This window comes from Battus philenor, unplaced genomic scaffold (assembly GCF_028537555.1).
Source record: "Battus philenor isolate CCGP_79_NKW_IND1 unplaced genomic scaffold, ilBatPhil1.0.hap1 SCAF_24, whole genome shotgun sequence".
Lineage (NCBI taxonomy): Eukaryota > Metazoa > Arthropoda > Insecta > Lepidoptera > Papilionidae > Battus > Battus philenor.
The window spans coordinates 1,020,689-1,033,023 of record NW_027181687.1 but is presented as its reverse complement, the minus strand read 5'-3'; the positions used below and the strand labels follow the sequence as shown (position 1 = coordinate 1,033,023).

General features: G+C 35.4%; 1 protein-coding gene across 1 annotated transcript in view; it reads left to right on the top strand.

Moving 5' to 3' along the window:
- The window catches only part of ssp3 (short spindle 3), a 118,392-nt gene that overhangs the window by 88,420 nt on the left and 17,637 nt on the right, over window positions 1-12,335 (top strand). The window contains exons 16-17 of the mRNA XM_068768029.1: window positions 3,978-4,095; window positions 4,940-5,131. Coding sequence (XP_068624130.1) covers window positions 3,978-4,095; window positions 4,940-5,131 — 310 coding nt within the window. The remainder of the gene's footprint in view (window positions 1-3,977; window positions 4,096-4,939; window positions 5,132-12,335) is intronic.

Here is a 12,335-nt window from a genome sequence, read left to right as displayed (position 1 = left end):
GCCACTACGGCTACAATACTCTTATGAAAAGTCATTCTAGAACGTTTGAATTGAAATTCGAACGCCGATTTGAAATCGGACGCCATCAGTGATGTGATCGCTGCCGTTGTAAAAAGGTCTTCGTGTATTTTTGGATACACCACCTGTAATTACACCTATATCTAAGTCCTCGCTTTTACGTGTTCCGGTGCTAATGCCGTTCGCTTAAGTGACAAAATCATTAAGCTCTATTGGTATAAGTTAGATTAAGTAAAACATAGGTATTTTCTTCATTTTAATCTTTCCAAAGTTTTGCAATGCCTCTAGATTGAAAATCAAAAATAATTTTAATATATGTTGTTTTTAATTTTGAAGGAGATTTATCGTACTGAAACCTGTGATTTCAAAATAGAAAATAGTAACTAATTTTAAGTTTTTACAGTTATAACAAATAATCATGTATAAAACATTGATTGTTTTTAACTAAGGGATACGGCACACCACAGTATCTGTCGGTATACTTGCTCCGTGCTTTCGGTTCGCGTGTAAATATTTGGTTTAGTTATAATTGGCGTTTGGTCTCGCGTTTACAAATCATTTGTTCTGCTTCGCCGCACTTTATCAGAGGGCTTCCCACTCAAATATCATGTCTTTAATACACGACATTTGTTAACATTAGGTGTTTTTTTATCATCATCATTGTTCGATATTGTATCCGAACGTAACACTTTTTATTTGGACTTGAGTGCGTGTATCGGAACGCACGGCGTCTTTCACCGGCTTCTAACAAAAGACGATCTTTTTTGCATCTACCATCAACGGACATTTTACAAGTGTAACATATTTGATTTCTTAACATTAAATAATTAACTAAATGTGCTTGTTTTATATCGAAACCCAACAATCATTGCGTGAAACGTTCATTGATGAACATTGGCTTTAATTTCCTAGATAACCAATAGTATTGGTTGGGAGTACACTACATCTATCATCTTCTGATGATGTTAACAAGGTTCGTCTACCATGTGAGTAGACGTCTTGCGTCTGCTGGTCCCAGGTCTTCAATACAGCCGTAAGGTTCCAGCGGTCATCTGTTACACGCCATGTGGCTTACCCTAGCCGAATTAATCTTAACTTGCCAATCCTCTGGACTATGTCGGTTATTGACGTTCATCTCCGGATATCTTCATTGTTAATTAGGTAATGTTGATATATTTCGGTGATGACATACGGATCCGAGACGTGGACACTTACGATGGAATTTTTAAGAAGGCTCAAAGTCACTTCAGAGAAGTGGAGAGGGGTAAGTTAAATGAAATCCGCAGAAGAACAATGATCACATACGTAACTCAAAGAATTGCTTGTCTGAAATGACAATGCACGGAGTACATTGCTCGTGCAATCTATGGTCGTTAACGGAAGTAAAGTTAAAAGTAGATTTGGAGAGCATCGCTTGAATGATGAGCGACGACAACCTTCGCCCATCATTCCTGTCGTTTGCTCGCAGGGTGGTGAGTGAGACTGTCAAAAGGAATAAAACAGAAAAGACAAACAGGTAGCAAATATGAAATTAACTGCACAAATAATAGAACTAATCAAATAATAATAGAATAGACAAGTAAGTGGAGTAATGGACTAAAAAGTAAAACCCAAAAAAAGAAAACTGTGGTATGCAAATAGGATAAGTAATAAAATAAAGAAGAAAATAAGTAAGAAAATAATGTACCTAGCCACCTAAGAGCAATATGATGATGGAAGGAAGGCGATGACAGCAAGAAGGAATGAAAGAACAAAATGAAAGATAATGTGAAGAAAGAAGGTAAGATTAAAAGAAGAATTGACAAGTATGTAAGTGAGTGAAGAATAAAGATAAAATTTTGATTTTTTTTTTGTAAACAAAGACCCAGATCCCAACAAATTAAGGGTACGAGAGGCCTCCAATAGCGGGGGCCACGAAAAAAAAACCTATGGTCGTCGATGCCGAAAGGTTCTTGAGTGTCGACAACGAGTCGGTGGACGCGGCGTGGATAGGCCTTCCATTAGATGGACCAAATAGTAAAGGTCACAGGAACTCGCTGGATGCGGTCAGAGCAGGACTGGTCATCGTGTCGATCTTTGAGAGAAGCCTATACCTTGCAGTGGGTGTCCATCGGCTGAAAAGAAAGAAGAAGAAAGAGATTCCGAGCATAATCCACATCTTGGTTCGTTGAACAACTGTAAGCTTGCCAACGAGGCCAAAATTTCCAGAGAAATAAATGATTTTTAAATCATGTAAATTGAATGCCCTGTGGCGGAAATTTCAGTGGTAATGGTTTCATTTATGTAACGTCATGTTAAAACAAGTCAGCTGTATCTATATCTGTTGGAAGTAAGATCTCTTGTTGTAAAATCCTATTGGATAATTTCACTACGTGTTTCCAGAAACAACAGCGAAGTGCGGGTAGTTCGTTAAAAAATAAATAAACGAGCTCATTGTAAACTCTATAATCTCCACTTCAGGTCCACTCTAGTATCAAAACATCGTTTCCCAGTCTCTACTTATCCCTTTACAGTAAAAACAACCGCAGCAATTGTTTGCTTTCCATTTGGATTTGCCCGTCCACCGTCGCGGCAGTTTAAAATTTTAACTCGGCCACCGTGCGATTTGATTTTATAGGGCGTATTTAAATTGTTAATAAATGCATACATTATTCACCGGTCGACAGTTACACCGCAAGCGATATCAGTTTAAATCTGGGTTGCCAATTTTCTGTTCATATTTATATTTCGCCACGACACACAAACATTTGGTGACAATAAAGCGCCTTAAAAGAGGTAAAGGATAAAGAACAAATCTGTCTATAGTCTGAGACTGATTGCAGAGAAATCAGATAAAAGTTTCGTCAAGAAAAAATATGAATGGTAATCTTGTCTATATGTATATGAATACGTATAAATAAGGATAGAACTGGTAATAAATATAGTTTGTTATTTTGTTCTAAGCGCCCTTAAAACCCCCACCATTAGTTATTGAATATCATTCAAAATTCTACCACTATTTTTTCTTGTATTGTTTCGTATTTTGCTCATTTTGCGTCGAAGTTGTGATCAATTTAGCCAACTCGACAATGAGAAATCCTAGCAAACACTTGATGTTGTCTGAAGAATGAACCATAAGGATGCATCTCTTGCAGAAATGTCCCTGTACAGACTGTCTGTACCACCTTAATTAAACCTGTTTTTTTCAGAAAGCATTGAACTAAAACCTTGCCACAAAGAACAAATCTGTCTTTAGTCTGAGACTGATTGCAGAGAAACAAGGACAAAAATTATTTTCTATAAGAGCTAAGGATTTCAAAGAATAGTTTCTTCAAGAAAAAGATGTATGGTTATCTTGTCTATGTGTATAAAGAAGAATACTTAGTGATATAAGATGGATGATACATATAGTTTGTTCTAGGTATCCTTAAAAAACCTCCATTCTTCTTCTATCTCTATCTTTTCTTGTATTGTTTTGCATTGTGCTCATTTTGCGTCGAAATTGGCATCGATCTAGTCAACCTGATAACGAGAAATCTCAGCATATATTTGATGTCGCCGGCGATCTCGGAAAAGCACCTCAGTTAATCAAAATGGACCTTTAGGATGGCTCTCCTCTTCCAGGAATCTCCCTGTACAGACTGTCTGTACCACCTAAATTAAACTTGTTTTTTAAGAAGGCATTGAACTAGAAACCTACTATCAGACGCAGTCGGGGTCCCAACAGTTGGAGAAAGGTATTCAAGAGCCCGTAGGGATTGCCTTTTTAAATTGTCGGCATTCCTCATGGTTTGTCCATTGCACAATGTATTGACTAAAGGATCGATGGGTTCTAAATCAGTATATCTGCAGCATAGTTGCCTTTGTACCCACTGTGACATATTATCCATTGTAGCGTTGCAAGGTTTTTCGCACTTCTTTCCATCGATTCTATCATACTTCCATCACAAGAGTTTTAACATAGTTTGTCTTTGTTTCAGTTACCTATGTCTGAGCGGGTGCATCGCCCGCGCTGAGCATGCGGGACAGGCCCGTGAGAGCGTGCAGACCCTGCTGACCGTCTGTGCTGACCTCTGCCACCCTTGTGATGCTGACGTGGTAAGCTTCCACAGCTTAGCATTATAGAATAAATCTACATTACAGGCTATATGCCTAGGTAAGTTAAACTTTGAGAAATAAATCACTGGACGAATCTAACTCGGATTGACGTTCGTGAAGCACCGAAACATTTTGTCCAAAATATCGTAATGTCTAAAGTCGAGGATCTTAGAACAGTGTGTTGTTGGTGATGACTTGGATCTGAGACTTGGATATTTACAGTGGGTCTTTTAAAGGCAATGGATAGAACATGTTCCGAGTTTCGCTACCAGATCGTATCCAGGAGGAGATCTACAGAAGAACCAAAGTCTGAAAAGGCAGTAGGGGGAGCACATCGTTTGTGTAACCGCAAGGTTCTAAGTGGCGACTACGGGGCGGTAGATATGTCGTGGGTATTGCAGTGGGGTTCCCCATTTGGTAAACCGACGATAAAATTATTGATGTAGGTATCGAAAGGCTGGTCATCAGAGAGGCCTATATCTTGCAATGGATGTTTATTGACTGACAAGGTGATGATATTTTTTATAAAAATAAGTATTTCTGTTTAGTTTCTTTAGTCTGTTTTACTCTACTCTGACGTATATATAATATATGTGTGTGTGTGTGTGTGTGTGTGTGTGTGTGACAGACATGTTAGGTACTAATATTATGCGATTTTCATTTTATACTTTAGAATTTTGTAACATTATTAAAAAAGATTAACAATAGAATTTCTTAGTAGGTACTTCTGCAGGATAAAATAAAAAAAAACTTGGTTATCATTCAAACAGGCGATAGATTTAACTTAATGCTTGCTTATAATACATCGTATGTTTTGAATTTGAGTTTGGATCTTGCTATGCAGGGCTCGGAGCGGTCGTCCGCGAAGCAGTCCCTCCGCTGCGCCCTGGGCACGGGCATGTGCGGCTCCAGGGCGGAGTTCTGCATGCTGTTCGCGAAGGGCGCGGATCTCGGTCACTGCGGTACCTTCGTACGTGCCGCACGCACCGCCCACCTGCTGCGAGCTCTCGCTGAGATGGACCACCTCATCGTTCAGGTCAGTAATAAACTTTAAAAGAAAACGTTGTAGCATTGATGATATTGCAATTTACAGTTTACATAATTTGTTGGCTATGATCGACGCCTGTTTGGACGGATAACCAAAGATCTAGTAGTAAGGGTATCGACTAACCGCTCGTTAGTGACGCCCCAGCGGCCGACTCCCATCGCCAAGACAATGTTTGCGCAGCCTCTTAATTAACTGGAGTATCATTACGCCGTGTTTGCGCGGGGGAACGGACAGCGGGCTGACGCTGCAGTTACGAATGATATGGATGCGGCAAATGTTTTTTTATTTTTTAATATAGCGCTGCCTGTATAATTTTTATACTGTCAAAAGTTATTGAATTAAAAATTAATGTAATGTATTTTAGAATGCATACTTCATTTATATAAATGGCAAGAGCCTTATATAATTGTTTCGGATGGCGTGAGAGTTGTAGAGCGTGTATTTTTCAGGCGTTACTTTGCGGAAGTCTTTCCTATGTAAGAAAAGGACTAATATATAGCTACTTCCGCTATATAGCAGTAGTCGTGCAATAAAGTGCACCGCCCGCCAGCCCGCTGATAAATGTGCGTGCGGTAAACAATGCGAATTACGCAACTACCACCGTTAATTCACTCACACAGAGTGGATTTATTCCTTACTTTTAGAGCATGATATATATATATATATATATATATATATATATATATGGATATTTCATAACAAGTGTCGTATGTCTCCCTTTGCGAGGACAGAGAGCGTATCAGCCGGAACACTACGCGCGCTTAGCGGTGATTGACGGATTAGAATTGTACGAATGCTATTGCATACAATTATGGGTTTATGAAATGTTGTACCGATTTATTTGTTTATCTGAAACAACTTTTGTGTAGAGTAAATAATTGTTTAATGGTCCTTCCGGGTCCTTCTCAAATCTGAGCGTATTTTTCCTATCGCACCCGTTTTTAAAGACCTTTTGTACTCCTATACCATGGATAGGCAGGGAAATTACTTACAATATATTTTTCAAAAAATTTTGTTGTTTCCACTCTTTTATCTTTCATTAATCCCTCTATGGTCCGCCACATTCTCTTCTATTCCTTTCATCTCATCATCATTCATCGCCATTTGTATTCAAGTTTTGTTTTGTTAACGTACAAGATGTTAATATAAATATATTGTGAGGCCACTGTAATACTATTGGCCTAATAAATTAAATAATCTTATTCTAGTGAATAATGAAACAGCACGCGATTTTTATGGAAGCCTTAGTTAGTGTAACGAAGATAAGCACTTTAGTAGCTGTGATTTCTTAACCCTTAGTAGCCTGATTTACGAAAGTGATTTTTTTTAATATTACTGTGTTTGCTTGAGGGTCTAGATGAAGAGGGATATATAGATTTTTTTTTAATTTTGTTTGAAAGAATATTATGCAACAGTAAAATTCGTACAGCCAACTTATAAAAAAAAAAACTAATAGTAATGTGAACATTCGGTTTAAAAGATTGGTATCGAAATTGAAACTCTAAGGGTTAAACCGGGTGAAGATTTAAATGCCAACGAGTAAACAGCATTGTGAAATTTATTTATTTAATATTACTTAATATATACGCTAGGAAATATATACATAGTTGCATAACTGAAGAAAAAAGTACATATAAATAAGTAAATATACAAATTTTAATGCCAAATAAAATTACTCAACATGGGAACGGAAAAACAGATAAACTTGAAAATTTTAATAAGAAATTTTACAATGTTTTTTCGATACGTGCGTATATATATATATATATACGCACGTATATGTCTATGCGTATGTGTATATGTTTTGTTCTGTAGTTATTATTAATTTGTGTTTTCGGTTTAGCATGTACCGCTAATTTATTATAATTAATTTATAACAAGATATTGTTGAAAGTCGATAAAATGAATTCATTTCTTAACCTATAAAAATAAGTAGTGACTTGCGCGTCTTATATTCAACGGTGATGCATCCCACAATTGAAGGGCGAAAGTGAAAGTTAATTAAAAAAAATGTAATTACCGCATCCATATAATACGCGGGTCAATGCATTCGTAATTCCATGTCCAATGCATCATCTATACAGCTCTGTTAGTCTTTGCTACTCGTTGCGCCTTGGTGTTAGCTCTGCGCCCCGGCAGAGTGCTTTGGGACGTCTGAGTGATATGAGATATGTGAGAAGAATACAGGCTGTATTTAGTGTTCGTAAAATGATAATATGAGAATGTATTTCGATATTATTTTTGTTGTATTTGGAAGGTGGTAACGCAAGACGGGTTGCAGAGATCTCTGGTCGAGATCTATGACCATCTATGTTGCGTTTAAACTGCATCTGATAGTAGAATTTTCTTTTGCTAATGGACAGAAAGTACGACTCATGCAGATCTCTTTAGTATTCTAGGAGGACACTCCATAAAGTGACTGGACCCAAAGAGTAAAAATCAACAATAAACGAAAATGAAAATGTAGAATTTTGCAGAGGCGATAAAAGGAAATGCAAGATAAAGTAAAGGAAAAAAAGAGAATTGAATAGAAGATACATTAATGATATTTAGGGAATAATTTTGAATGTTTAAATAGTTCCTGCCTTACCCCTGGTATGGAAGAAGGAGAAGTCCCCAATAATAAATGTTATCTATTATTTAATTAGCGAATTGATTAGAAATAAGGCGTCTGTCGTGTTAAAAACTATTTTAAAATTTACAAATGGCGCAAAAGTAATGTCATAATGTGATCGTAATTTAAATTTTACAAATGGCGGTATATATCAGTGTGGTTTGACATTTATAATGTAAATATATAGAGAATTAGTTGTCGACAAGCGATGTAGCGATATACACCGTAGAAATTTTGAATTATTGTAAATACTTATTTGGCAAATTCTAAGTCTTGTTTTAACGCAGAGTGATTTTCGTCGTGCTCCATGTGCTAGAACAATTAAGCGTTTGTTCTAGCGACTTATATATATACACCAATACCTCGCTTTGCGTCGTTTCGTTTTGCGTTTTTATCGAAGTTGCGTCGCTGCTTAATTAGTACTAATTATCACTGTGCGTCGTTAGATTTTTGAAGTTGCGTTGTTTTGGGTTCGTGTCATTAATTTTTTTTTTAAAAAATTTCTTTTGTTTCTAAAAGATGGCAACACGTGTTTCTAATTGCGCCATGCCGTCAAAACTCGGGGATTCCCTTTCTAACTTAGAGTCAACGCAAATTGAATACAGTTTTTTAATTTTGTTCTTTGTTCAATTTTCTTTTTAAAAAGCAGTATATTCGTGACTTTGGTACGTATCTTCGATCTTTACATAGTTTGCTATAGAAAATCTTAATTCACTTTGCGGCGTTTCAATTTGCATCTTGTTTTTTGGAACGTAACCTCGACGTAAAGTGAGGTATTGGTGTAAGTCGTAATATTTAAGTCATATAAATAGACAAAAAATATATAATTTTTGTATATGTACCATATATATATATATAAGCGTTTAGTAAAAACCGGTTATATTTAAATATTACAAACAGGCATTCTAATTTTATTTATAGGTATATTTAATGGATTTTTCCTGATAAGCTATACATTTACCCATTTAACCCTTCTTTGCATGATTTTTACCATTTTTTTAAAATAAATCATGGTGATGTAATTAATGCTCTAGATTAAAGGAAAAATATTAAAAAAAATCCTAGTGTGAATAAAAATATGTATTATGTAAAAAACAATATGATGGAAATTTACATCATCATGCAGTTTCACATATTTAGCCCGGTACTAATTAAATAGAAAAGTTGTTTACTTAGTCTTCTTTATTCTTAGTGATAATTCAAAAAACAATAATTATTTTATTTAAGCACCAATTGACGCCACATTTATTACACGAAATTGTAGAATAGCCGTTACATTTGGGAAATTTGCACCAGGGTGACCCACCTACTTTTGGTCAATGTTCAGCACCATCTTTTCTTATGTCTTTTGGAGGTGGTGAAGCTGGAGAACCTTTTCTTTTTTTTATTGTAATTCTTCTTCTAGTACACTGGTATCAGGACGCCCTCTTTTAGCTGCTTTGGTGGTTCCTTTGTTGCATAGCACAAAGGACAATTCATTTCTGAATTGGCCCATTGTAAGCAGACTCTTTTTAGGTTCATCACTTTCTTGAGCTTTTTTTTATAAACTATCCAAGGGTTTATAATAGCAGGATCAAATAGATGAAAAAAATACGCAACTACCACTTTTTTTACCCCATTTTTATATGATTTCTGCCCAAAAAGCTATCCATGAGATCTACTCCTCCCATGTGTTTATTGTATGTTGGACAATAAACGGACAAGTAATATCAGTATGTATACCAGTATGATCTTGTGCTAGGAAATTTGATTACTGGCATGTATAATAATATACCAAAGAACTTATGCAAATCATATTCTGTAAATGATATAGATGAACTGGGAATACTCTGTTTTTTTATATAAATTTGTCTCCTTTAGTAATGTTTTGATAAAATCTTCAGTGATAAAATGGTTAAAACATTGATATGGAGTTTCTAGGTGTGATAGACCACCTGAAGCAGCAGAACTCCTCAAGAAAGTAATTTTATCTGTGTCACACACCAGATTCCTTTTTTTCCAAATCAATTTTCTTTTGTCAAATGGAAAACTGGATGAAGACTGCAAATTAGATGAATTTGATGTGTGAGAGGGTTCTTGATCGTCTGGTTCTACAAGAGGAGGTTCAACGTCAGCAGTTTCATCCACATCGTCATCATCATTCTCCTCTTGCAACACTTATAATTTCATCAGCATCGTGGTTTTCATCATCGGAATCTTGGTCATTAAGGCCATCTTCTGAGAGCCAACTGCCTTATAACTTACAAAGATAATTTGCAATATCTCTTTCATTCAAGTTTCCCCAAAAAACAACATAAAATAAACATTTACAAAAAAAATAATTCCTATACATTACAAGTGAAGTTACTGCATAGTGATGTAAATTTCCATCACAACGTTTTGATAAATTAATTTATAGTGTTTTGATATAAATTGTACATAAAATAACAAAAACATGAAAACAAACCTTTTTTCCACTCATCTTCATTTTTTATTGTATTTTATATCTCCGTTTATTTCCATAAAACAATTTAAAATCACGCTCTTTTCTTCCAGTCACAACAAACAGCAGAGTGACAAGTTCTAGGTCTGGTAATTCACAGTGACCTTTGCTATTTTTCGACAACCGCGTTTTATTGTACGCAATAGTCGCTTAAAAAGTTGCGAGCAACAACAAATTTACGTTACAAGGGTTTTGAATATCTTTTTTTGTTGACTAAATGTTATGATTAAAATTTCCATCACCATGCAAGAAAGGGTTAAATCACTTTACACTTGTCTGAAGGTATAGTATTATAAAAGCCTATATCAAGGGAGGTATAATTGAAATTTGAAGTGAAGGAATATTGGCGAAAGATCTTTAAAATTCACGTCTATTAATTAACTTCTCTACCCTCTTTGCCTTTTTGATCTGAAACCAACGGGCGTCCGGTCGACGGAATAGGTGGTTACTCTGACAAGGTTACATTCGTTTGACTTTATGCCGTAGTCGGTATATCATATCTATTAGTGTTGTAACTTTTAATAAATATTTATTTATCTATAGTCAAAATTATTGTTTCATTAACAATACAGTAAAAGTCACTGCTTAAATAAAGACAGTACTTGGTGTAATATATTGTTCCCTGGTGAAATATATATACCTCTATATATATATATATATATATATATATATATATATATAGTAATAAGTTAAATTAAATTACTTATAAGCTAGATCGTAATTTCTTTGCGGTATCTAATTAAAATATATTATTTATGATTATTTATTTGTTAATTCATTTTTGTTTCTTTCTCTGTTTCTTTATCCTTTCTGAGGCAAGTGCGATCCAAATCAACTTGATGTTTTTATTTATTTTGTATATATACATATATATATATATATATATATATATACATATATATATATATATATATGTATATATATATATATATATATATATATATATGTATATATATATATATATATATATATATATATAAGGATATCTCGGCTCGTTCTAGCAGTGGTAGCTGTGGTTGAAGACAGACTTGCGATCTTAGGTCGCGGGTTTGATTCCAGAGATACGCTTGTATATAATTCACACTTTGTGCATTAATTACAGTAGGCGATAAATAATGCACATCGATCTTTGGAATGAGACAATTGGCTAATTTCGGCTTCGTAGAGCATTATCTCTGTCCCACGCTAAAGTGACGTGTGAGACAGAGATAAGGCTCTATTTAGCCGATATTAGGCAATTGTCTCTTTCATCTCTCATTGGTTTTGTATACAGGATTGCTTATGCACTTAAGTAAATTTCCAGAGAATGGGCAGCATTAAGTTCATTTACAGTGATTGTATACGTGAACACAAGAATACTGGAAGTGGCCAATCTGATAGAAACTACAATCAAATTGATCACCCGCACAATGTGATTCTGCGGTTCCATATACGGCTGGTAATATAGCACATTGATAGCCTAGCGGTATAGTACTGAGATCTTTGATCGCGGGTTCAATTACCGTGATACAATTTTATGTAATTCACACTTTGTGCATTAATTATATAGTATTGCCACTTCTCATAAGTTTCCAGAGGATGGACAGCAGCGTCCTCTGCGTAAATAATTCCACATTTAGACCCTTAACTCGCCTGCCAAGCGTAGCCATTATGATATATATATATACCCTATATTTGTGGAAGGCCTATGCCATACAGTGGACTATATTTTTAATAACGTTAATATTTTTATGACGAAGTCTTTTTCACTCTGTGTTTGGCACTAATCGGTGTAACATAACTCCTGAAGATGCCCCGTGGAGGGGTGAAACACGTGTTGAGTGATTTGACGGTGGCGGTTGTGTAGTTCGCATTGTTTGCCGCATGCGCATTTGTCGTTGTTTGTTGCACGACTACCACTGCATGTGCGGAAGTGGCTAAATATTGGTCCTTTTCTTACTTAGGATGGACTTCCGCAAAGTAACGCCTGATTCCATTAAATCTTTTTTACAGTTTAAAAATACTTTCAGAATTTTGTTATTTTATTTACTACACATTATACGCGATCATCATTCTCTATTTCTACCACACATCGCCTATCTATTCTCTACTATATC